The sequence below is a fragment of the Budorcas taxicolor genome, chromosome 1, assembly GCF_023091745.1.
Source record: "Budorcas taxicolor isolate Tak-1 chromosome 1, Takin1.1, whole genome shotgun sequence".
Lineage (NCBI taxonomy): Eukaryota > Metazoa > Chordata > Mammalia > Artiodactyla > Bovidae > Budorcas > Budorcas taxicolor.
Window position 1 is genome coordinate 47894015 of NC_068910.1, and position 26652 is coordinate 47920666.

General features: G+C 42.5%; 1 protein-coding gene and 1 non-coding gene across 2 annotated transcripts; both read right to left on the bottom strand.

Annotated features, from left to right (window-relative positions):
• Positions 1–3968: 3968 nt before the first annotated feature.
• Positions 3969–25230, bottom strand: LOC128056394 (caspase-14-like). Its single transcript, XM_052649161.1, has 7 exons — positions 24753–25230; positions 23262–23314; positions 21627–21776; positions 15532–15757; positions 14923–15039; positions 7788–7897; positions 3969–4083 (listed from the first exon to the last, which is right to left on the bottom strand). The coding sequence occupies exons 1-7, from the start codon at positions 25099–25101 to the stop codon at positions 3982–3984; spliced, it is 1107 nt and encodes a 368-aa protein (XP_052505121.1). The 5' UTR covers positions 25102–25230; the 3' UTR covers positions 3969–3981.
• On the bottom strand, positions 9500–9573 carry TRNAE-CUC (transfer RNA glutamic acid (anticodon CUC)). The gene has a single exon. It is a non-coding gene; the product is annotated as a tRNA-Glu (tRNA).
• Positions 25231–26652: the final 1422 nt, after the last annotated feature.

A 26652-nucleotide genomic window follows, 5' to 3' on the forward strand; every position in this document is an offset into this window, starting at 1 on the left:
CGGAAATGACGTCCTTATATAGTCCGCATCCAGCCAATAACAACGAAAGCTCAGCGGAAGCGCGATGAAGGCGTGCATCCTGGGGGCGGGCCTTCCTCCGGAAGACGGACTACGGAGCTAGCGCGGACGCCGGCGAATGGCGGAAGTTGGAGGGTTGATTGCCGCACTCAGGTTTCGAAGAGCGTTGCGGTCCGGAAAGGCCGGCAAGGGATTGGCGCTCTGCCTTTTGCGATTGGCGCTCTCACCCAGCTTTCTGTACCCATGCGCTTGAGCGGGTTCCTTATTTAAACTGCATTTTTCTTTCGTGGGAAAGCACTGAACAAACCTCTGTTGGATGAACAAAAACTGGAGAAGTTACTTTGCGGTTTTTGGAGGACAAATTAGCAGTGTCTAACTCAGATTTTTAAAGAGTTCTGTTAATGGGAAGTTTCCCGTTTAAAAAATAAAATGAAGACTACACGGATGGAACGCATGAGAATTTTTTTCGTAGAAAAAAAATTGATAGCAATTATTAATATATTTTCCGCCCAATACCATGCAGCCATTAAAAAGAATTAAAATACCTTCTATGGTTCAAAAAGGAGTTACAGGATGAGGGCGATCATTTTGAAAATTTGAAGCCCTAGGTATTAAACGACTGTAAAGAAATAACCAGTAGCCAGATTGTTAATTATACAGTAGGTTTGAAGTCTGGTTGCACTTGGAATCGCTTGGAGAGGTTTTAAACATATGCCCAACGCTAAACAGAAAGAATTTAGATAATTTTAACGTGCACCCAGGGTGGGAACTACGGATATACAAGTAGAGAGGTGGGCAGGTTCTTGGCCTCTTTAATATTTTTTGAAATTTTCTTTGAGGAACAGAGGTTTTTTAATTAAAACAAACGCAGCATTTAAATGAAGAGCTGACATACAAGCAAAGGAATAAACTTAACTGTGGCTTTAAGCATCCTTAGAAACTGGTGCTTGTATCTGTAGACAAAAAGGGGGGAAACTTGAAAGGCTGGCTTTTAGGGACAGTTTTCAGTCACTGCAGGACTTTCCTGGAGGGTCTTCTGGGACACTCCCAGACGATCTCAGCTCCCTCCCCAGTGCACCATAGAATCTCCAAAATACTTCCATTCTAACAACTGGGAAATTGTGCTGTAATTATGTTTAGGTTTTGTTTCTCCACAAAATAATTTTTTTTCCCACAAAACAACTCTGTCCTTGAGAAGTGGTCTAAGCATGATGAAAATTTTCATCAAGGAAGTGAGTTATCTTCAAAGGTGAAAACGAACTATAGTGATAGTAAGCCAGAGTGAGGAGCCCTCAGCCCAGGGGGCACTTGTTAAACTGTGGTAACTCCCCAGCCAAGTGTCCTCCTTCCCACCTCAGCCTCCTGGTCCTCTGCTCAAGTTTCTCCACTATTTTTTATTCATACACATTTAAAATAAAAATCTCAGCCTTTTTTGGGCAAACTTTGGTTCCTTGGGTCTTTATTTAAAAAATAATAAAAACTGGGCTTCAGGTTTTTTTTTCCAGATATAAAATTGTGCCAGGGACTATTTGGTGGGGGGGGCAGGGGGATGGTTATATTTCACATGACATTGGATGGCTAGAAGATTCTGTACTGATTTGAAGCTAAGAGAATTATGGGGTAGTTAGCTGGCCCCAGGCATGAAGTTCATCTTAGGCCACTTACCTTTGTAACCAGAATTCCTCCTTTCCTGTTTGTCTGGTACCTAGTTGTCCTACGGTTCTCTCCATGACCCTAACTTGCCTGTAGTGGTCTGAGCAGGGTTCCAAAATAACTTTTCCCTCTGTTGTCCCAAAGCCCTCATTCCATCAATTCAGTGGTAATGGAATAGTCCCTTCCATCCATCAAAAACATTCCGTCTTAAAACTTTTCTCTGTCATTTGGCATTTCATCTCTTATATTACTCACGCATTGAAATCCCAGCTTCACTACATGCTAACTGTGATTCTGAACAACCTAACCTCTCCCAGAAAATATCAGCTGTGGATATTTCAGTTGATGCTGCCTCCCTGAAACAAGCCTCTGTGCCTAGAAGTCCTCCAAAACCCAAGTGAATAGAGAAGGCTCACCAGATGGTCATGTTTTATGAACCGGAGACATTTTAATGCTGTATACAAAACCAAAGCTACATACCAAGTATCAGAATGCAAATGCTTAAAAATTAAATCACATATGTTTATACTTTAGAAATCACATTACCTAAAATGGACACAATGATCTCTGAAATGGAGATAGGCCTGGAGATTCCAGATTGCTTCAGTTCATTTGGCTCTCAATCTTCAGAGGATTCTCTCTAACCACCTGCATCCTCACATAGGCCCAGCGGTCTTATGCAACTGCCAGCTTGAACCCTTAGGTTCGGCAACAGTCCCACCTGCAGGGTGTTCAGACGCAAGTTCACGAAGCAGTCCAAGTTCACTGAAGACCAGGGGCCTGAGTTCTCAGGGTCTGCTGAGCCAAACCTCCTTTCATACAGATGAGGAAACCGAGGTCCAGAAGCAGTCCAGAGTTACAACAAAAGTTTGCATACAAAAATTCATGCTCAGTCCACAGTTTGTTACTCTAAAAACATTAGTATACATACAGTTTTCTTTACTGTGGGATGGGACCCAAGTTGCTTCTGAAGAATACACAGTAGAAGGGAAGCACAGAGAATGGAAGGGCATTTCAGACCGAAAGGAGGGACTGAACTCCGAGACGATGGCATATCCAGGAGAGTTCATCCACATCCACTAATTCACAAGCCCGATTCTGTGAGACAGGATTATTAAGGGAGGGTGAATTACCAGGGCAGACAGGCAGGACAAGAGTAGTGAAGATTGAGCCTGACAGAGAAAGATGTGCAATATTCTCCCAGGGGACTTAGGGGGTATATCCTGCAGGCAGTGGGGAGTCAAAGGATTATGAACAATGGGATGGGTTGTATGAAAGGATTTCGGGGAAACTCAGGTTAACTTCCAACTTGGTGAGTAAAAGCAGCCATGAGACATGCATGTGTGTGGGGATGAATGGCAGGTGGCTAGATATGCAAGAGGCCAGGTCTGCGGAATGGGTAAAATAATTAAATCACAGGGATCAGTCACTCACTAAAACGTTCCCTGCATGGCCTCTCTGTGGACTAAGGCACGGACGGAAGCTAGGGTACAGCCATGAATGAGACACGCAGCCTCTGCCTCTCGGAGCTCATGACTAAACTGGAGAGAGAGAGAGAAAGGAGGCACTAGGGAGTCATTTCAATGCTACAGAAGAGAAGCAGAGAGTCTCTGAGCACTTAGCAGAGGCTGACCTAGCATGGGAGCTACGGAAAGCCTCCCTGTGTAAGTGATGCTTGAACCAAATTCTAAAGGATGGCAAGGTCTTACCTATGCGGGGTGGAATAGAGGGTTCCAAGTGGAGAAAACAGCAGCTCAAAGGTATAAGGAGCAAGGTGGGAAGCAGGTGCAAAGTAAACACATGAAGGCATCAGGGCCCAGAGTGATCCAGGTTAAAACCTGAGAATGGCTTGTGGATTCCAAGACATCAGACTGGCTACAGACAACAGTCTGGGGAAATAAGAGGACAAGACCACACCCAGCAATTCTTGACTAAACCAATTAAGCCGTAACACCAGCACCAAACTGAGGGTGCCGAGGGTAGGGTAATCACCAATAGAAACGCGGGATAAAAACAGCACACAAATGGAGTTGGATGCCCATGTTTTGATAACAGTTCAGGAAAGTGTTTTTTTTTTTTTTTTTTCCAGAAAACAGCGATCTTATAAAAAAGAAAAGAAGACTAACAAGTATCAAGTAAGCAGACTTAAATCTTAGAAAAATTATATACATATATATACAAAACAAACGGAAGAAACATGAGTGCCAAGAATAATGCAAAATGGTAACCATTAGTGCAATGCTACAAACGCTCAGGGCTCTTCAGAAACTGTGTTGCAAAGCAGTCCTTGTGTTTTGAATCATCCTTGTGTCAAAAGTATACAAATTTTGTTAAAGTTGACTCCATTACCAGCGATATTTTTATTGGTTTGTTATACAGACTAAAGTCACGGTGCACCACTCTGTTATTCACCTGTAAGATAAAAGAACAAACGGTCCAAATGAACTGTAAACCCCTCAAAAGCCTCTTAGTAAACCCCACAGAAGGTGAAGGCAGAGTTCTCTGACTGCACCAGGAAAAGCAAAGGTCACCCACATCCCACCGAAGGCAGCACGGTGGCTGGAAAGAGCAGTGAAGTGTGCACAGCGTGCTAAGTTGCTTCAGTCGTGTGCCACACTTGGCAACTCCATGGACTGCAGCCCGCCAGGCTCCTCTGTCCATGGGATTCTCCAGGCAAGGATACCGGAATGGGTTGCCAGGCCCTTCTCCAGGGGATCTTCCCGACCCAAGGTTCGAACCCTTGCCTCTCACGTCCTCTGTGTTGGCAGGTGGGTTCTTTACCACTAGCGCCACCCTGGAAGCCCAAGTGTGCACAGACCTGGGTTCCAGTCTCAGCTTGCCCCTGGTAACATTGGGCAAGACAGTAACCTTCTCTGAGCCTTGGTAACTTATGGTACACTGAAAGGATTGGGTTATGTGATCTCCAAAGTATCAATAACTCTGTGAATTCCAGGGCTGGTTGTAGGCTCACCTATCACCTGCTGCCTCGTGAAGCTGTAAGGGCCTTTAATGCAAAAGTCACCTCACATTCGTTTTTGGACTTTCTTGCCAGTGTCTACTCAGCAAGGACTTTAAAAATGAAAAGTGTTCATACCATATGACCCAGCAATTCCACTCCTGGGCATATATCTGATAAAAGCAAAAACACTAATTTGAAAAGATATATGCACCCCAATGTTCATGGCAACATTATTTACAATTGCCAAGGTATGGAAGCAACCTAAATGTCTACCATCAGATGAATGGATAAAGAAGACGAGGTATGTACACACGCACGCAGATGCACACACACACAGAGAGACAGAAATACTACCCAGCCATAAAAAAGTGAAACTTTGCCTTTTGCAGCAACATGAATAAACTTGGAGGGTATTATGCTAAGTGAAATAAATCAGACAAAGAAAGATAAATACTGTATATCACCACTTTTAAGTGAAATCTAAAAAGTACAACAAACTGGTGAATTAAAAAAAGAAAGAAAGAAAGAGGGAATTCCCTGGCAGTCCAGAGGGTAAGACTCCGTTGTTTCACTACAGAGGACATGGGTTCAGTCCCTAGTTGGGGAACTAAGAGCCTGCATGCCGAGTGGCTGGAAGCAGACTCCCAGCTGTAGAGAATCAACTAGTGGTTACCAGTGGGGACAGGAAAGTGGGGAGGGGCAAGATAGGGCTGGGGCAAAAAAGAGTTCTGGAATTGAAGATGTGTATGAAATGAAAAGTTATGGAAATGAAGACGTGTGTAAAACATTTGAAAATTGTAAAGCACTATAGAATTTAAAGAATCTTTCATTCAATTAAAAAAAATCAGCTTTCAATTAAAAAATGAATGCTGTTCAAAAAAGACTTAATGAACACCATTTGGCAAAACAATTTTTCAGTTAGCCTAACTAATGGATTTCTACTTAGGCTAAATCTGTCTTTATTATTATATTCTTGAGATGCTGACAAGAAACTATTTTCTTAGAGAGAGAAATGGAATAATATAAGAGATTTGGGAATATGGTTGGAATGACTGTCAAAATCGTATTTCTTCCTTTAATGTTCCAAATAGGAAAAGGAGTGCGTTAAGGCTGTATATTGTCACCCTGCTTATTTAACTTATATGCAGAGTACATCATGAGAAACGCTGGACTGGAAGAAACACAAGCTGGAATCAAGATTGCTGGGAGAAATCTCAATAACCTCAGATACACAGATGACAACACCCTTATGGCAGAAAGTGAAGAGGAGCTAAAAAGCCTCTCGATGAAAGGGAAAGAGGAGAGTGAAAAAGTTGGCTTAAAGCTCAACATTCAGAAAACAAAGATCATGGCATCCAGTCCCATCACTTCATGGGAAATAGATGGGGAAACAGTAGAAACGGTGTCAGACTTTATTTTTCTGGGCTCCAAAATCACTGCAGATGGTGACTGCAGCCATGAAATTAAAAGACGCTTACTCCTTGGAAGAAAATACCAACCTAGATAGTATATTCAAAAGCAGAGACATTACTTTGCCAACAAAGGTCCGTCTAGTCAAGGCTATGGTTTTTCCTGTGGTCATGTATGGATGTGAGAGTTGGACTGTGAAGAAGGCTGAGTGCCGAAGAATTGATGCTTTTGAACTGTGGTGTTGGAGAAGACTCTTGAGAGTCCCTTGGACTGCAAGGAGATCCAACCAGTCCATTCTGAAGGAGATCAGCCCTGGGATTTGTTTGGAAGGATTGATGCTAAAGCTGAAGCTCCAGTACTTCGGACATCTCATGCAAAGAGTTGACTCATTAGAAAAGACTCTGATGCTGGGAGGGATTGGGGGCAGGAGGAGAAGGGGACGACAGAGGATGAGATGGCTGGATGGCATCACAGACTCAATGGACGTGAGTCTGAGTGAACTCCGGGAGATGGTGATGGACAGGGAGGCCTGGTGTGCTGCGATTCATGGGGTCGCAAAGAGTCGGACACGACTGAGCAACTGAACTAAACTGAACTGAACATTCCCCCCTCACCAAAAGCTTACCTCAAAATGAGGTGAAAAAGAATTCTGAAAGCTCTTAAGCATCATATGTAAAGCATTAACATTATATTTTTTTAAATAAATAAATATTGTTACCATACCTTGGGAAGTAAGAAGTAAGTTTGTTCAATTAGTAACTAAGTTGTGTCTGACTCTTTGCAACCCTGCAGACCATAGCCCTCCAGGCTTCTCTGTCCCTGGAATTTCCCAGACAAGAATACTGGAGTGGGTTGCCATTTCCTTCTCCAGGGGATCTTCCTGACCCAGGGATCGAACCTTCCTCTCCTGCGTCTCCTGCATTGGCAGGTGGATTCTTTCCCACCAACCACCTGGGAAGCTCCTAAGGAGTAATACTGCGTGATTGTGATTAAGGCATGAGCTCTAAAAGCACTTTGTCTGGACTAGAAAGCCGAGGCTGCCACTTTCCTAGCTCTGCATTTGTAACAGGGGATGGGAATCAAAGCACCTGCCAGAGGGTTGTTGAAAAACTTAATGTATTAATATTTGTCAATTACAAGGAACAGTAACTGGCACAGAGTGAGCTGTTCAGAAGGTGCTAGTACTGCTGTTACTGTGCTCATTTACAACCTTTTCTAGTTAGCTCTCTTCAGAGATAAAACTCCCAGATTAAGAAGAAAATAACTCTTTAACCCTGATATGGTAAACCACTATCATCAGGCCCTCCTCCAAACTACACTGTGTACATAAATCTGCTATAATTCCTGGCCCCGCATTCATTCACTGAACATTCAGTATTGGCTACAAGCTGGGCAGACAAATGTAAGATAGTGCTGGTCCTCAAAGAAGCCCTCTGGTTCTCCCCTCCTCCTGGGGGAGATAAATCAGGCTGGCAGGACCACAGTGCAGGCAGAACTTCCAAGCTCGCTAATAGGCAACTCACTCGTGTTCTACTGAATGAAGTGTCACTGTCCCTTCTCCACTGGCGCCTGGCTCAGCCATGACTTCCGCCACAGCCCTCTCAACTCACCAGCCCACTGTTTACAGGCCACTTCTGAACCTCCCTCATGCTTTCATGGCTGAAGGCAATCTTCTCATGAAGATGTTCTCATCAAGTGCGTTAGCTTTAGATTGGATGGAGCATGTGTTCACTTGGGATTTACTTACTATGGTAAAGAAGTCAGCGAGGTGCCACTTATTCCCATACTGCTTAAAGACTTCGGTCATCTCCTTGATCATCACAGAGCCGGTGCGGGGATCCCGTAAAGCGACATGATCTATCAAGGGAAAAAAAACAACACTTTATCCATTTCCCCCCTCTACTTGCAGCAAACTTGTTCTTTACTCCATAGTTAAAACCTAGAAAATGGCTTTGAACTGATAATACAGAAATACCGGCATTATGGAAAAGAATCTAAAAAAGAATATATGTGTGTGCTTAGTTGCTCCGTTATGCCCGATTCTTTATGACCCCGTGGACTGTAGATCGCCAGGCTCTTCTGTCCATGGGGATTTTTCCAGGCCAGAATACTGGAGTGGGTTGCCATGCCCTCCTCCAGGGGTTCTTCCCAACCCAGGGATCAAACCCAGGTCTCCCTCATTGCAGGTGGATTCTTCCCCATATGAGCCACCAAGGAAGCCTCCAAAAAGAATATATACGAACCACTTTGCTGTACACCTGAGGCTAACACAACACTGTAAATCAAATATACTTCAATAAAAACTTTAAAAAAGAAACACTGCATTAAGACAGAGAATCCCCAAGGACAGAGGAGTCTGATGGGCTCAAGTCTATGGGGTCGCAAAGAGCTGGACACAACTGAGCAACTAAGCAGAGACAGAAGACATGTGTGACCAATTGCACACAACCTCTCAAGAGGAAACTTTTAAATATGCATTTTTTATCTAGCTCCAAAGTTTTCAAATATACACAAAGAAACCAAAGTTGAATGACCCCCCTGAATATTCATCCCTCAGATCCTAGAGTTATCAGATTCCATCATATTTGCTTTATTTACCCCCTTTCTGGGCTTCCCAGGTGGCGCTGGTGGTAAGGAACGCCTGCCAATGCAAGAGACATAGAGATGCAGGCTCAGTCCCTGGGTCGGGAAGATCCCCTGGAGGGGGGTGTGGCAACCCACTTCAGTGTTCTTGCCTGGAGAATCCCACGGACAGAGGAACCTGGCGGGCTACAGTCCATGCATCAAAGAGAGCTGGACACAACTGAGTGACTTAGCACGCACGCACACATCCCCTTTCCACTTTTTTACTGCTGACTTTTGCTCTAGCATTTTAAGCTAACCCTAAATATATCCATATGGAATTTATTTGGGGGTATTCAAGGGTTTGACTACTGAAATTATGCTTATTATTAGATTGAAAAACACAAAGTATGTCTGTATAGTGTGGAAGGAATGTGAAAATGGCACTCTTGTCATAGTAAACCTGGGTTGGAACACAAAAAAACACAGGACATGTTTGCAACTTCAGGGTATGCAAAGGTTTCTTACAACACAAAAGGCATAAACCATAAAAGAAAAAAGTTGATAAACTGGACTAAAAACATAAAATGCTTGCTTTGCAGCAGGCGAGGATTCTACTACTGAACCACCACTGAATGCTTACAAAACTTTTGCTTTTAAGAAAATGAAAAGCCAGTCACAGAGTGGGAGAAAATATTTGTTTCTTGTATCAGAGAAAGGACTAGTATTCAGAATATACGTAACTTACTAAGAAAACAACCCAGGGCAACAGGAGATACGTGAATGGCCAACAGGCACATGAACAGGTGGTCAAAAAAAGGCCCATACAAATAGAAAGAACAATATTTTTATTTATTTATTTAGTTTTGATCATACCACTGGGCTTGTGGGATCTTAGTCCCCAAACCAGGGATTGAACCTGTGCCCTCAGCAGTGAGAGCACGGAGTCCTAACCACTGGACCACCAGGGAGGTCCTTCATTCTTAAATAACCACAGTTGCTACCGGGCTGTGTGTCCCTGTTGGGCACTACATGACTTCTCCACTTAGGACACCATAATGGTGCTTGCTCTTTAGCTCAGCAACCCTTCAAAACTAGGTACCCCTAAAATATGATATCAAAAAAAACAGAGCACCATCTAATTTTTGGAATCATAACTTATCTGAGCTGGTGGTTCACAGAGTTAAGTATAGCTGTGAGACTTCACTGTGGCCCCCTGATTTAGAGACTACAACACTAGGGTGTATGCCCAGAATTGAAACTGCTGGTTATAAATATATTTTTAATTTTCTTGGTATCACATTAATCTCCAAAGAGGCAATATAACTTGCTCTCATCAATGGTATATGGAAGTACTCGTTGCCTCACAACCCCAGACATATTTGGTACCGCCTCCTTCCATCGGGTAAAAACGGGTGACCCAAGGCAACTCCTTGGTGGTCCAGTGATAAGGACTCTGAGCTTCCACTGCAGGGGGCACGAGTTCGATTCCTGATCAGGGAACTAAGATCCCACATGCCGCACACCATGGCCAAAATAAAAAGATAAAAAGAAATGGGATCATGAAATTTAAAAAAAAAAAGGGGTGACCCAAAAGATTCATCTTACTACATATTCCAAGTTTTTCCACTTTGAGCACTTGGAAAGTGTGTTAGTCACTCAGTTGTGTCCGACTCTTTGTGACCCCATGGACTGTAAATGGCCAGGCTCCTTTGTCCATGGAATTCTCCAGGCAAGAATACTCAAGTGGGTAACCATTCCCTTTTCCAGGGGATCTTCCCAACCCAGGGATTGAACCGGGGACTTTCGCATTGCAGGCAGATTCTTTACCATCTGAGCCACCAGGGAAGCCTTTGGGCACTTTAAATATTCCTCCAGTTATAAAACTTAATTCTTGATTAAAGCAAAAAAGCTAAATACTATTCTGGGCTAACAGAAACAAATGGAAATCCCCAAGGCAAACCATTTCTCCAAACGAAGAAACTGAAACTTGAACTAGGAGCAGAAAGTGAACAGGAACACCAGAGCTGTGCTGTGCCTAAGGAGAAGTGCCAAACCTGAAAGATGTGCCTGGGGGGAGGGAGATAAATTTAAGATTCTCACAGAGGCCCACATGGGTGATGATGCTCTCTAAAGGCAAGTATGCCAGATTTATGTCTCCAGGAGTAAGAGATTAAGATTCAACAAATGAGCTAGGAGTTCAAACACACAAGGAAACAAACCCCCAAGAGTGACAGGCAACAGAAACCACCGTAAGAGAGATTCCCAAAGACTTTAGATATTGGAAGTATAAGGTACAAAACATAAAACAACTGCACAAAATGCTTAAAGAAATGAATGAATCACAAGGAGGATCAGCAAAGACACTGTTACGTGATCAGCCAGATTTGGGTGTAAAGTGATTTTACCACCTATAAACCTTCCTTAAATGAGTTTCTAAAGAACATACTTCATGAAGAAAGAATATGGTCTGAGATCCAGGACAGACTAGAGAACAAAGGAAGTGGTAAACACAGCGGCAAATAAGCAAACATACAGTGGAGAAAGAAATGGCAACCCACTCCAGTGTTCTTGCCTGGAGAATCCCAGGGATGGCAGAGCCTGGTGGGCTGCCGTCTATGGGGTCGCAGAGTCGGACACGACTGAAGCCCTTAGCAGCAAGCACAGTGCTTGTCACCCTAGTACCTGCCAACCTATCTGATGAAAATGTGTTGGGTTAATGTCTTCATTTAGAAGAAAATTAGGATAAAAGGAATGTAAGAATACATAAGTAATTTCATATAAATAAAGACACAAAAATGAAAGAATTAGCATTCTAAGGTTGTTCTGTGTATCATCAGGAAGTAAGAAGAAGCTTTTTATAAACTTTAGGTTAAGTGCACGCATATAACATTTCAAGGGGAACCATGAGAAAAAGAGATGTGAAATTCCTACCTTCCAAGTCAGTAGAGAGATAAAATGTAATAATAACAAATCAAACTCATAATCAGTCAAAAACAAGAGCAATAAAACTACCATACTACAGTATATACCAACTACACTTCAGTTTTTTAAAAGAAAAGCAAAAAAGGAGGGGGAATAAAGCAAATAAATAGCACCAGGTATAATGGTAAAAGTGTAAATGTATCAATAGTGACAATAAAGATAACTTGTCTTAACTCACCAGGAAAAAGTGATATCAGATTGGATTAAAAAACAAAATCCAGCTATATTCTCTTTAAAAGACCACCTAAAATATAAAGACCTAAACAGGTTAATAGAAAAGGTCTGAAGGAGATATACCAGGCAAATATAGAACCAGAATAATATATTCTACAGTACCTATATTAATATCGGAGAAAAACTAATACCATAAAAAAGCATTATTGGGGGTAGAAGGTTCACTAAACAAAGATTATAATATCTATGTCACCACAAAGTATAACAATTCTAAAATCTTATCCCTCAACTAAAGTTGCCTCAAAACAAAGAAAACAAAAATAGATAACGGAACTAAAGAAGAAATTGACATATCCACCATGATAACACGACACGCTAACACAGTATCTCAGTGGTTGCTAGGTCATTGCTCGCTACTAGGTGTCCTTATCTTAGAAGACACGCTTTCTCAAGTATCTGCATAGCTCACGTTATCATGGCCTTCAACTCTACGCAATAATCAGCTTCTCAACGGGAACATCTCTACACATCACTTTCTAAAAAACTACAACCTCCATCCTGCCCCTCAATACTCCCTCTCCTTGTTCCTGCATTATTTTTCTTCATAGCACTTATCACCATCTAACATATTTTGTTTCCGGCATTTATTTCACTGAAGGGTAAACATCATACAGAAAAGTGTGTGAAGCATATTGGAGTGGGTTGCCATTTCCTTCTCCAGGGGATCTTCCCAGCCCAGGAACTGAACCCGGGTCTCCTGTGCTGCAGGCAGATTCTTTACTGACTGAGCTACAAGGGAAGCCCTCTGGGTACATAATAACTCAATAAATTTTCATCAGATGAACACAGTCCCAGACGTGGCCCCCTCATCAAGAAACACGACGACACCGGCACTTCACAAGTACCCTTTTGCTGCTGTGGCCATAACACTCCACACACCCCACCCTGACGATGAGCAGCACCCTGACTTCCACCTCCCACCACTGACTAGTTTTGCCTGCTTTTGCACTTCATAGAAGTGGAATCATAAAGCAACCCAGTGCCCACTTTCTGTATGTGTTTATTTTCTCCCTCCCCAGAACGTAAGCTCCCTGGAGGCAGATTCTTTTGTTTGATACCAAATCTCTAGTCTTCAACATAAATAGCCAGCACACAGTCACAAAATTCATTCATTCAACAAAATTGGAGGTCAAGTTACATTGTCTTGACCCTTAACTGTTCCATAAAAATTCTGTGATTAGTTTGTCAAATTCCATGAAAAAACACTTTAGAATTCAATTTACAAACTAATTTGGGGGAAAAAAACCAGTCATTTCCATTGTACTACAATTTTCAACCATGAGCATGGTACTTCCCACCACTGATTCAGGGCTTCCTTTATGTCTTTCTAGAATGTTCTCTCATTTTCCCTAATGAAGTCTTGCTCGTCTTTTGTTAGGCATTCCTAGACATCATTCACTAAAGCAAGACAAAGTAATACGGTATCTTTCTTCTTTTCTCTTTTATGTCCTAAGTGATTATTGTTACTGTATTCAAAACTACTGATTTCTAGAATACTGATCCTTCTGTTTCTGTTCTTAATGCATTAGCTAGGACTACCCAATGCCATGTTAAAGAGCAGGAGTGAGAATGGGTTACAGCTATTTGGGTTACACCTGCTTGCCTTACACGTAACTTTAAAATTTTCAGCTTCATGAAAGTATAATTGACCACTTATATCATCCATACATATTTTAAGCAAATGGTTTAGTACGTTTTGACATGTGTATACTTAAAACCAACATAATGAATCCAGTCCTCCCCCTCCAATGCTCTCATGGCCCTAGCAGTCCTTCCTTACCTCTCCATCCCCATCTGCAAGTAGTACTGATTTGCTGTCTGATAGACTAGTTTGTACGTTGGGGGATTTTATATTCATGGAACCACAGAGTTACCTGCTTTATTCTGCCCGGCTTCTTTCAGGCATCAGGAATACTTTGACCTTCATCTATGCTCTAGCATGTGTCAGGAACTCACTGCTTTTATTGCTGAGTAGTACTTCACGCATGATTTACCACAATTTGTTTATTCTTTCACCTGCTGGTCCTTTGGATTGGTTCCAGTCTGACTATTTCAAATAAAGCTGCTGTGACATTCATGCCCAAGTATCTATCAGGACATATGCTTTCATCTCTCTTGGGTGAATAAAGTTACATCTAACTTTAATGGGGACATTTTCATTTTACATTTCTGTCCTTATTTTCCTTTGCTTCCATTTCTTTACTAACATTTTATCTTGAATTGTGTATATATATATATATATATATATACACCTGTATATGTTATATGTTTTATATATACACACACACACACACATATATATACATACATAAGCTATTTTAATCCTTTTTCAAGAAAGTCAGTAGAAAAACAGCTAAATATATGCCCTTGACTTCTATCTTCTCTACATTTTCCTACTTCCCTTCCATGACTAAATCAAGTCCACTCCTTCAGCACACAACACTCTTTTGGATTTTTATTAGTATTAATAATAAAGATAATAATGTATCAACATAATATTAGTAGTAAGATTAATTTTTTAACTTATTATGCCAGTTATTACAATAAGCACAACACCTGCATTCATAATTTAATTTATAAACATCCCAATGACATAAGTAAACTTTATCATTCTTATTTTGCATAAAGAAACTGACATATCCAGAGGCTAGAAAATATAAAGGTCTCAAAGACAGCAGAGTTGGCTTTGGGTCAAGATTTTTCTCACATGAAAGCCAATGATCTTATTTCATATGTGATACTCTGCTAAGAGGATGGTGTCTTCCTGGAAGAGATGAACAGTCAGATGCAAACCTGTCATCTCTGAAAGTGGAATAGTTTCTGAAGGGAGATGGATGGGATAATGAAAATTTCTCCCATGCACATCGATCTATGAAGCACAGATAATTTTTTTAAGAAAGATTTCTGGGAATGCCCTGGTGGTCCAGTGGTTAAGACTGCATTTCCACTGCCGAGAGCCCAGGTTCAATCCAGGGTCAAGGAACTAACATCCCACAAGCCTTACAGAGAGGCAAAAAAAAAAAAAAAGGATTTTCAAAAGTCAGTGGGAATAACCTAAACCCTCTGGATGAATGTGTTATCTTCAAGCCTCATTAACTTACCTGCTTGGGTGGGATATATGATGAAATAGTCACTGAATGTAGGCAGCCTCTTCTTCTCTGATCCATCATCCAAGTCCATGGGTTCATCATCTGTTTCAACACCACTGTCTCTTCTCTCTGTTTTTTGAGGAATGAAAATACAAACTACAATAATATACCATTGACATGAATAATCTTTAATAAAAGTCACAAGAAGCTTGTATCTCCACAAGAGAAATAATTAAAACCAAAGTTACATAAATCAAAAATTACTCCCACAAGCCATCTAGAATCACATGAATGATGGGACATCCCCCAGAAAATTGTCCACCTCTCCCCCAGAATTTGAGGTTCTCAGATCCACCTTATGATTTTAATGACTTAGACCTTCTTCAGCCTAAATTAACCATCCTAACCCAGGTAAGCTGTCACTCCATCCCTTTCTCCCAGCTCAAAGTCCCTAGTATGCTATATAACGTAAGATACATCAGCTAAGGGTCTGATGTATCTTCAGTTATATAATTTCATATAATTATTAAAAAATAATTTTTTAAAACTCACTTTTCTTTCCTCAATCATCAACATGAGAATTTCCTGGAAAGAGAATGATACAAAGACATGTCCACTTACCTCCTCTGCAGGCCTGGATTATAAAGATTTTCGGTTTCTCTTGAAGTGCTGGACAATTTTTATTGTTAAACATTTCAAAAATATCTTCCAGGCTGACTTTTTCACCGTCTTTCATTTTGATAAAACCTTCTTCTCCATGGGACATAAGAGTAACAAGGCAACATCCAATGTTATCTTTAATTTCATTTAGCTCATCACGAAATGATGTTATTTTTTCAAGTAAGTCCTGTAAAATAGGATAACATATTAAAAAAGAACTGGACGTAGAAAAAACCAGAAATCCAAGAAATAGCTTCTTTATAAGGTGAATCAATGAGATGACAAATGTGAAAATACCTACATCTCTCGTAGTGTCAATATGACGTATCACTTCCCTTTTGGTTGCTTTCAGACTTCGTATGATTTATTCTTTTACCAATGGTGGTTCTTGTTTGACAAAATTATGGCACTTCTGATTCTCTACCATAAAATATAACAAAACTATACTTCCCCAAAGAATTAATATATTTAAATGCTACATTATTAACTTATTTTATTTATTTTTAAATTAATTTATTTTAATTGGAGGCTAATTACTTTACAATATTGTAGTGGTTTTTGCCATACACTGACATGAATCAGCCATGGGTGTACATGTGTTTAACTTATTTTAATATAAAAACTATTTTATAAAATTAATACCCTCAGCAAGCTAGAAATGGCAAGGAATGGAGAGTCTACCCAATCATATCCACTTGCCAGAATCTATCAAGAGGCATCAGCAGAATCAATTCCCCTATAAAGAACAAGCAAGACAGGAATGGCTGCTCTCACCATGTAGTACCAAAGATCCTGACCATTTCAATACAGTACAGCAAAAATTAAATGAACTATAGATACTGGAAACAAAGCCTCATTACTTACAGAAAATATGACCTGCTAGAAATATATTCAATAAAAACCTACTAAAAGTAGAGATCTGCAAGTTGATCAGATACAAACTCAATTTACAAAGATCTGCTGCTGCTGCTGCTGCTGCTAGGCCGCTTCAGTCATGTCCAACTCTGTGCACCCCGCCACAGACATTCCCTAATTACCCAGGAATAAAACACTTAAACTGGATAATGGAAAAGGGATCCTTTGAAGGTCATAACAAAAGGAGAACATTACCTAGGGATAAACCTGACAAGAAATGAACATTATCTAAGTGAAGAAAATTATTTAAATAATCTTCAGTGAAGAGGCAACATAAACTCTGACAGCCTGAAGTTCCTGATCGAGATGACTCAATGCTATTAATTTGTCAATTAACTCCAAATTAATCTCTAGTCAATGTCATATGAGTTAAAACCTCAAAGGATTTCTGTGAAACCAGATGGTTCTCAAGGTCACAGAAAACAGATGCTCAGGAATAGCAAGGTACTCAAGAATAGCCAAGAACATTCAGAAGTAAAAAACAAAGGCAAACAAATAAAAACAAAAAAAAAACAATGAATGGGAGATAGATCATCTCAGCTGTCCAAATGCACTATAAAACCATGGTGAACAAAATACGGATATACCAGCGTTAAGTGTAAACAAATATATGAATAGATATTTTAGAATTCAGAAATCAATCCAAATACACATAGCGGGATTTAATATATGACAAGAATAGAATTTCACATATGTGGGGAAAGGATGTACCACCAACAAATGAGAACTGGCTTGGAAATAAAGTTAGGCCTCCCACCTCACTGTTTCCGTGAACAGAAGGCTAACCTTAACTATAAAGATATTATAGATGAGGTGTATGAAACTGGAGCCTATTATACAGAGTGAAGTAAGCCAGAAAGAAAAACACCAATACAGTATACTAACACATATATATGGAATTTAGAAAGATGGTAACGATAACCCTGTATGCGAGACACCAAAAGAGACACAGATGTATAGAACAGTCTTTTGGACTCTGTAGGAGAGGGAGAGGGTGGGATGATTTGGGAGAATGGCACTGAAACATGTATACTATCATGTAAGAAACGAATCGCCAGTCCAGGTTTGATGCAGGATACAGGATGCTTGGGGCTGGTACACTGGGATAACCCAGAAGGATGGTACGGGGTGGGAGGAGGGAGGGGGTTCAGGATGGGGAACACGTGTACACCCGTGGCGGATTCATGTTGATGTATGGCAAAACCAATACAATACTGTAATTAGCCTCCAATTAAATTTAAAAAAAAAAAGAAAAATAATTGAAAAAAATTTTAACTGGGGGGCTTCCCTCTTTGGCTCAGTGGTAAAGAATCCGCCTGCCAATGCAAGGGATCAGGGTCTGACACCTGATCCGGGAACCCACATGCCAAGGAGCAACTACGCCCATCTGCCACAACTACTGAGCCTGTGCTCCAGAGCCCGGGAGCCCAGCCCCTGAAACCCGCACGCCCCAGAGCCTGTGTTCTGCAACAGGAGGAGCCACAGCAGTGAGAAGACCAAGCCCTGCAACTGAAAGTAGCCCCGCTCACTGCAGCTCGAGAGAGCCCGCACAGCAACGAAGACCCAGGGCAGCCAAAATAAACAATACATTTTACGCTGGGAAATCATGGGGCTTAATCAAGACAGAAAAACCAAGAAGCTGACAAACAGAAAGACTGACGAGTTTACAGCAAAAACTTCCACGTGACTTGAGACAACAAAAAGTCAAAAGGCAAGTAACAAGGCAGGAGAAAAATATGTGCAGTCTGTTCTGTCTAAAATTCAGGAAAAAGAACTACAGAATAAGAAAAGAAAATCCGGTAAGAAAAAAGGGCAAAGGATATAAACAGGTAATTCACAGAAGGGAAAATAATGACCAAAAGATGTTCAACCATGCTACGACAGTCAAGAAAATGAAGAAGTGAAATAATTTTACCAGGAAGATTGCTAATTATTTACAAATAAATGTTGACAGGATGTAGAGAAAGAAGTCACTTCTGGACCTTTGGGAGAATAAACCAGAAAAACATTGGCAATTATCTGTCACCTAAAAGGAAAAGATGGATTAAAAAAAAAAAAATTACATAACACAGAAGAAATTCTGGTACAATCCATGGAAAACATGAAGGAGTTTGCTTTTAACTTTGAAACAAAATCTAAATTTATCGAGTACTTACTATAGGCCAGCTATTATCCTGAGAACTTTTACATAGAGCAGCTCATTTCATCCTCACCACAGCCCTACATAATAAATTACTATAACCTCCCCATTTTAGAGAGAAGAAAGCCGTCCATTAATTTAAGGCAGAATTTCTAGACAGTTACCCCACTATTGACATTTTGTGTAAGGTAACTCCTTGCCTTGGGGGCTGTCCTGTGCATCGTCATATGTTCAGCCACACCTTGGCTCTACCTTGGCATCTACAATAATGCCAATAGCACCCTCCAGTGATGAAAAACAAAAACGTCTCTGTGCACTGGCATGAGTGCACGCCGAGTCATGTCCGACTCTTTGTGACCCCATGGACTGTGGTCCGCCAAGCTCCTCTGTCAATGGAACTCTCCAGGCGGGTTGCCATTTCCTTTTCCAGGGGATCTTCACGACCCAGGGATCAAACCCGCGTCTCTTGTGTCTCCTGCATTGACAGGTGGGTTCTTTACTGCTGTGCTACCTGGGAAGCCCAAAAATGTCTCCAGACAGTGTCAGAAGTAGCCCCCACGGGGGACAAAGTCACCCCCAGTTGAGGATTAGACTAACAACTGGTAAGAGATAGGACTCACCTCTGTTGGCGTGTGCTGTTTTCCTAGCCCTCCTGCCATGTTCCTTCATATTCACTACCAATGACTCCTGGGGTCTATGAAGGACTCTCCTCTGTTATTAATCCAAAACCTGGGCAGGGCTAGACCTGGACTCAGCTGGGGTCACAGAGGTCACAATGAAGCTCCCACCCATCCACTGCCCCTATTCCCCTTCATCTTCTTCACGGTCATCCAGTTAAATCACAGTGCAGTTTTGCCCAGGGCTCTAAGTAATCCCTCTCCATACCTGCTCAATGCAGACTTCCAAAGAAATGCAAGGAGAGATAAGAAAGCCTTCCTCAGTGATCAATACAAAGAAACAGAGGAAACCAACAGAATGGGAAAGACTAGAGATCTCTTCAAGAAAATTAGAGACACTAAGGGAATATTTCATGCAAAGATGGGCACAATAAAGGACAGAAACGGTATGGACCTAAAAGAAGCAGAAGATATTAAGAGGAGGTGGCAAGAATACACAGAAGAACTGTACAAAAAAGATCTTCATGACCCAGTTAATCACAATGGTGTGATCACTCAACTAAAGCCAGACCTCCGGGAATGTGAAGTCAAGTGGGCCTTAAGAAGCATTACTACGAAAAAAGCTAGTAGAGGTAATGGAATTCCAGTTGAGCTATTCCAAATCCTAAAAGATGATGCTGTGAAAGTGCTGCACTCAATATATGAGCAAATTTGGAAAACTCAGCAGTGGCTACAGGACTGGAAAAGGTCAGTTTTCATTCTAATCCCAAAGAAAGTCAATGCCAAAAAATGTTCAAAATACTGCACAATTGCACTCATCTCACAGGCTAGCAAAGTAATGCTCAAAATTCTCCAAGCCAGGCTTCAACAGTATGTGAACTGAAAACTTCCAGATGTTCAAGCTGGATTTAGAAAAGGCAGAGGAATCAGATATCAAATTGCCAACATCTGTTGGATCATCAAAAAAGCAAGAGAGTTCCAGAAAAACATCTGCTTTATTGACTATGCCAAAGCCTTTGACTGTGTGGATCACAACAAACTGTGGAAAAATTCTTAAAGAGATGAGACTACCAGACCACCTTACATGCCTCCTGAGAAGTCTATATGCAGGTCAAGAAGCAACAGTTTGAACCACACATGGAATAGCAGACTGGTTCCAAATTGGGAAAGGAGTACATCAAAGCTGTATATTGTCATCCTGCTTATTTAATTTATATGCAGAGTACATCATGTGAAATGCCAGGCTAGATGAAGCACAAGCTGGAATCAAGATTGCCGGGAGAAATATCAATAACCTCAGATATGCAGATGACACCACCTTATGGCAGAAAGTGAAGAAAAACTAAAGAGCCTCTTGATGAAAGTGAAAAAGGAGAATGAAAAAGCTGGCTTAAAACTCAACATTCAAAAAATGGAGATCATGGCATCCGATCCCATCAGTTTATGGCAAATAGGTGGGGAAACAATGGAAACAGTGACAGACTTTATTTTCTTGGACTCCAAAATCACTGTGGATGGTGACTACAGCCATGAAATTAAAAGACACTTGATCCTTGGAAGAAAAGTTATGACCAACCTAGACAGCATATTAAAAAGCAGAGACATTTACTTTGCCAACAAAAGTCCATCTAGTCAAAGCTGTTTTTTCCAGTAGCCATGTACGGATGTGAGAGTTGGACTATAAAGAAAGCTGAGTGGGGAAGAACTGATGCTTTTGAACTGTGGTGTCGGAGAAGACTCTTGTGAGTCCCTCGGACGGCAAGGAGATCAAACCAGTCAATCCTAAAGGAAATCAATCTTGAATATTCGTTGGAAGGAATGATGCTGAAGCTGAAACTCCAATACTTTGGCCACCTGATACGAAGAGCCAACTCATTGGAAAAGACCCTGATGCTGGGAAAGACTGAAGGCAGGAGGAGAAGGGGACAACAGAGGATGAGATGGTTGGATGGCATCACCAACTCAATGGACATGAGTTTGAGCAAGCTCCGGGAGTTGGTGATGGACAGGGAAGCCTAGCGTGCTGCAGTCCATGGGGTCGCAAAGAGTCAGACACGACTGAGCGACTGAACTGAACATGACAAAAGCTCCTATATCCATCAGGGAAGCTCGGTTAGAATTTCATGAGGACATTCAGGTCCATTGCTCAGCGTGCCCTGGTTCCCAGGTAATAAAACTCAATTTTTTTAAAGAAGAAAGGAAGATTATAATATCCAAGCTACAAGTTGTCCTTTTTTTTTTTTTGGCCATGTCACAGGACATGTGGGATTTTAGTTGCCTGACCAGGGATCGAACCCGAGCCCCCTGCAGCGGAAGCACAGAGTCTTAACCACTGGACCACCAGGAAAATCCCAAGCTACAAATTTTCACTTTTAACTTGGTACCATTTTGTCAGGATCGATGCACAATGTCTGTTCGAACTTGCACTCGTTAAGCCAATCCTTCATCAGTAGGACATCCTGGTGAGCTCCTGGCCTGTTCTTCTTCACACACATGAGGAAGGCCTTCCGCTTGCCACTCAGGTCATAACGGTACTGCTTGCAAGGAAAGCCAAGAAACAATGTTAAAACCAAACTGAATCCAAATGTGCCTTATATGTGAAACGAGTTTAACACTGACTTCCTCTCTCGTCATGACTTCCTTTATAATTCTTTCAAATACCTTTGTCAAACTTGGATCAACAGGCCAATCTCATCTCTAAATTCCTATACATAGCCATAACTACCCGTTTAAGGAAAGTGGCAAATGGTAAATGACATAACTACACGGTGTAAGGAAAATGCAGTTATGGAAATCCAGAAGGTGGGATATTCTAAAGGACAAATAACCTGGCTTCGTCAACAAACAAGAGAAGAGGTTAAAAGGAAAGGTATCATAAATTAAGAGTGTTAAAAGACAGACTTTCAAATGTATTTGTGTTTGAATCAGAGCCTAACTCAAACAATCCAACTGTACAAGGCACAGGAAGCAGCCAAGGACATCTGTAGGCTAACTGCATCTCTACCAAGACTAAGGAATTTGTTTCTAGGCTTGCTAAATACATACTCAAGTACTGTATGTATGAAAGTGATAAGATATCCGGGTGTGGGAAAGGGTTGCTTTAAAATAACAGCGTTGAGGGAGCAAATGAAACAAGATTGGCTACATTGCTAATTGTTGAAGTAGGGCTCTAGGTAGGTGGGGCTGGAGTTTGGGGATTCATTTTTCTCTTCGACTTTAGCTTATGTTTTAAATGTTCCCTGGTGGCTCAGAGGTTAAAGCATCTGCCTGGAATGCTGGAGACCCGGGTTCGATCCCTGGGTTGGGAAGATCCCCTGGAGAAGGAAATGGCAACCCACTCCAGTACTCTTGCCTGGAGAATCCCATGGCGGGAGGAGCCTGGTAGGCTACAGTCCATGGGGTCGCAAAGAGTTGGACACGACTGAGCGACTTCACTTTCACTTAGCTTATGTTTTAAATGTTCATAATAAAACAAACAGAGAAGAGTCAGAAGCCAGCAATTTATGTAGTTGCGCAAGGCCATACAACCTGCGGTGCCCTGATTTGTAAAATGGAGATACTAACCATACTTACCTAATTTGGTTAATGCATGCAAAGTGGTTTTAACTGGCTAATATTTTGCTTTTTCTATTTATAACAGAAAGCAGAAAGATGTGACCACTTGAGACAACCACACAGATGTTCATTTTCAGCCCAACAGAAGCAGCACAAAAACCATTCAAATGCTGTCTAAATACTATCTGAACTGACTAAAGTGTGTGCGTGTGCTAAGTTGAGCTCAGTCATGTCCAACTCTCTGCAAGCCCATGAACTGTAGCCTGTCAGACTCCGCTGTCCATGGGGATTCTCCAGGCCAGAATACTGGAGTGGGTTGCCATTTCGTACTCCAGGTGATCTTCCCCACTCGAGGATCTAACCCACGTCTCTTGCATATTCTGCACTGCAGACGGATTCTTTACCACTGAGCCAGCAGGGAAGCCAACTAACGTGCAGTGTTAGAATAAATTCCAGATACTTACCAATTCACCATCCACACAGTCATAGCTTCTCTTTAGACTCTTTCGTGGAATCACTGAATGAATTTTCGTGAAAAGACAAAACAGAAAAGAGCATTTTTTTTTCACTTTTCTCTTTAATTATGATCTGTAGTGGTTCCTGTTAACAGAAAGCAACTCCCAAGAAAACCAGTTGCCTCTTTCGTTTTGGGGCCCAGCAGGTTTCAATCTCATTTCAGATACAGGTTTCCAGGATCATGAAAACCCTCTCCCAAACTCATGAGAATGGAAACTTAACAGAACTCCTTTAGGCCTCAGTCAGATTCAGGGGCAGGGAGAGGCAGGCCAGAGATGGAAAGGATAAGGACCAATGAACATTACTGAACATGAACCTCCAGAAAAGGAGACCAAGACTCTGATAAAGAGACAAATGAAGTTAAAGACCCTATTTGATGTTTTAATTAAACAAACTTAGCATTCAAGTATTTTGGGGGCATCTACAGTGTGTAGTCATGATACTGTGTGGTTGGTTCTGAAAAACCAAAAAAAACAAAAAACCCACTTTACCAAGTGCAAGAGATTCACAGTCTAAAGCATGATAACTATGCATGGAGAGACAGTGTAAGTGCTGTGCAGATGTAATCAAGGGAGAATCAAAGGCTTCCCCGGGCCAGTATCTACCCACAGGCCATGTTTTGCGGTGGTTTACCGGGGTCACCCATTAGGAACTCAAATGTCAGCAAAGGAACATACTTGGAAACTTAATCAGATCATAACCCCAGCCATAGTATATTTTGGTGTCTACCTCAACACGTCCAAGCTAAGTGCTGCTTTCTCTTTCTCCTTCTCTTTCTCACTCTCTCTTTCTATCTCTCTACATAGGTATACACAAACTGCCTCATGTATTACACACAAATACATTTATTAAATTTAGCAGGGGAAACGCTAACCTCCCCTAGCTTGTTACGTTTCTTGCTCCTAAACCACATCTTCCCAGATTTATGGCAAATGTTCTAACGGTGTATTCCAACACTGAGTTTCTCACTGAATCATCTAAAAACGTTCTCCATCATAACCACCCTGAGGTAACTGTTCAAAATGCACCTCAGTCTTGCTGAGTCAATCTGGATATCTCAGCCCGTCCCAGAATGGTAAACCCTGATGGCTGCTTTGGACTGGTCACTTGGATTCCGTGCCTGGGAACGATCTCTCTTCTTCCCGCTGACTCCTGGGCTCCCACCCTCCGCCGCGGGTTCTCTCCGTTCCTCGAGGCCCTCGTCCTTCTTGCTCTGCCTCCCCCAACGCCCCTCACTGATACTCGGTCCCCCGCCGCTCACCTGGGCTCCAGGGCCAAAGCCGGCCCTCCCCTAGGGCCCTCCGCTAGCCAGTCTGCCCCTCCCTAGGTCAGTACCCACCCCACCCCCGCCCCTGCCCCAGTCCGGGAATCCCCGGGCGGCGGGGGCCAAACCCCGCGGTCCCGAGCACCCCCTCCCCCGGGAATCCCCGCGCACTCACCAGGGCAGTCGGTGGGGGCGCTCTGCCAGCGCGGCAGCAGGTCTGCGCGGGGTAGCAGCCGCAGCACCTGGACAAGGACGCCGTTGGCGTCGGCCGGCGGGTAGTAGTGCTTGGCAAGAAGCTTGGCCAGCCCCGACGGGCTGTGGCCCTCCAGCTCCAGCTTCAAATGGCTCACGCGCGGCTCCACTTTCTTAAGGTGGTCGCGGAAGCTGCGCAGCTCCTGCGAGGAAAGCAAGTCCAGGGTCTCCTGCAAGCGGCTCTGCAGCTCCTCTGTGGCCGGCGAGATCTTCGGAGGCGCCGGCTGACCGTCTGACCTCGAGAGCCGGCCGCTTCCCAGGCTCCCCTCCATTGTCCCCCAGCGATGCTGAAACGCCCGGCAGAAGAGACCTATCTGAACCCTGCGCGCCACACACGCCTCCCGCTTCTCCTCTTTGTTTTGAAAACGGGAGGCGTTTCCGCTCGCCCAGCGAGCCTGACCAGCGCGGCCTGGAAGCTCCCGCCTTCCCCGCTTCGGCCCGGGCCCCGCCCCCGACCCAGAGCCACGCCCCGCAGTCCTGAGCCACGCTCCGCCCACAAGAGCTCGTCTACGGTTTAACCCTTAGAGCCTGGGATGGGAAAGCTGAGTGGTGCCCGTCCCGCAAGGCTTCTACGTTTCTCTGCCTTGACAGCACGTTAGAATCGTTAGGGGGACTTTTGACACTACCCATGCCCAGGCCAGAACCTAACCTGATTACACTAGCCCCTCTGGGTGGCCGACCCAGGTACTAGTGGTTTTTAAAGCTTCCCAGGTGATTCCAACCTGCAGTCAAGTTTGAGAACCACCCATCTTAGAGCGTCTACCAGCTACCTAAGCCAGTCCCCAAGGAGCAGGGGAAAACTTGGAAACTGAAAAAACACCTACAGATTATGGGATCGAGCCAGCTTTTTCAGAGGACTTGATGACAAAAACTAGTTTTTTAGAGGACCTGGTGACAAAAACTAGTAATTTGAATGCAATAAATAAGATGTCGGAAATGCACTGTTCAGCCTGAGGGGTGCGAAAGGAGCACTGCCTTGGGGAGCACTTACCGCCCTCTTCCTCCTGTTCCTCTGTTCCCTGACTCGATGGGGTTCTCAGGAAGTGATGACTCATTTAAACCATGGTCTGCGCCCAAATTACTTACCCTTTCAAACAGTTGGTGAATCTCAGGACTTATCTGAATCGTGACTCCATTAAATCAACGGTAAACAATCATTTTGGAGACCATCAGAGAAACTGAATACGGGCTGGGTACCGAATGATAAGCAAAACAACTGTTAACTTTTTCTGGTGGGGTAATAACATGGTATTTACTGAAGAAAAATGTCCTTGATTTTTAGAGATGCATATTGAAATGTGGAAGGGTAAAATGGTATGATGTCTGGGATCTGCTTTTAAAAGCTTCATTGCAGAATAAAGGAAGTAGTGGGGAGAGAGGAGAGACAAGCAGTAGTGAGTAAACTCTGATGATTGTTCCATTTGAACGATGTTGAGTGAGGGGCAGTGTACTATTTACTTTTTTGATTGATTGAGCTATTTCATAATATACTCTTGGAAACAGTGTAATACAGCTTGAAAGCTTGGTTCAGTCTTTTTTGCCTCCTGCCTTACTAGGCCTTATCTCTAGCTGCCAGATGACTGTTTACTCCCACAAAGCCCTCCGCCCCAAAATAATTTGCTTAAACTCTGGGCAGTTAAGAACAATTTTTTTTTAATTAAAAAAAAAAAAAGGAGGGGGGGTGGGCACTGGGCAGTGTTTCCAAAGTCAGCTGAAGCTCACTACCCACTTCCTGCCTGAATGTCAATACTTGTGGGAGACAGTGGGAGAGGAAAAAATTCTTGGAGCCTGGGATATGCAGACCCCAGGCCAGGAGCCTTCAC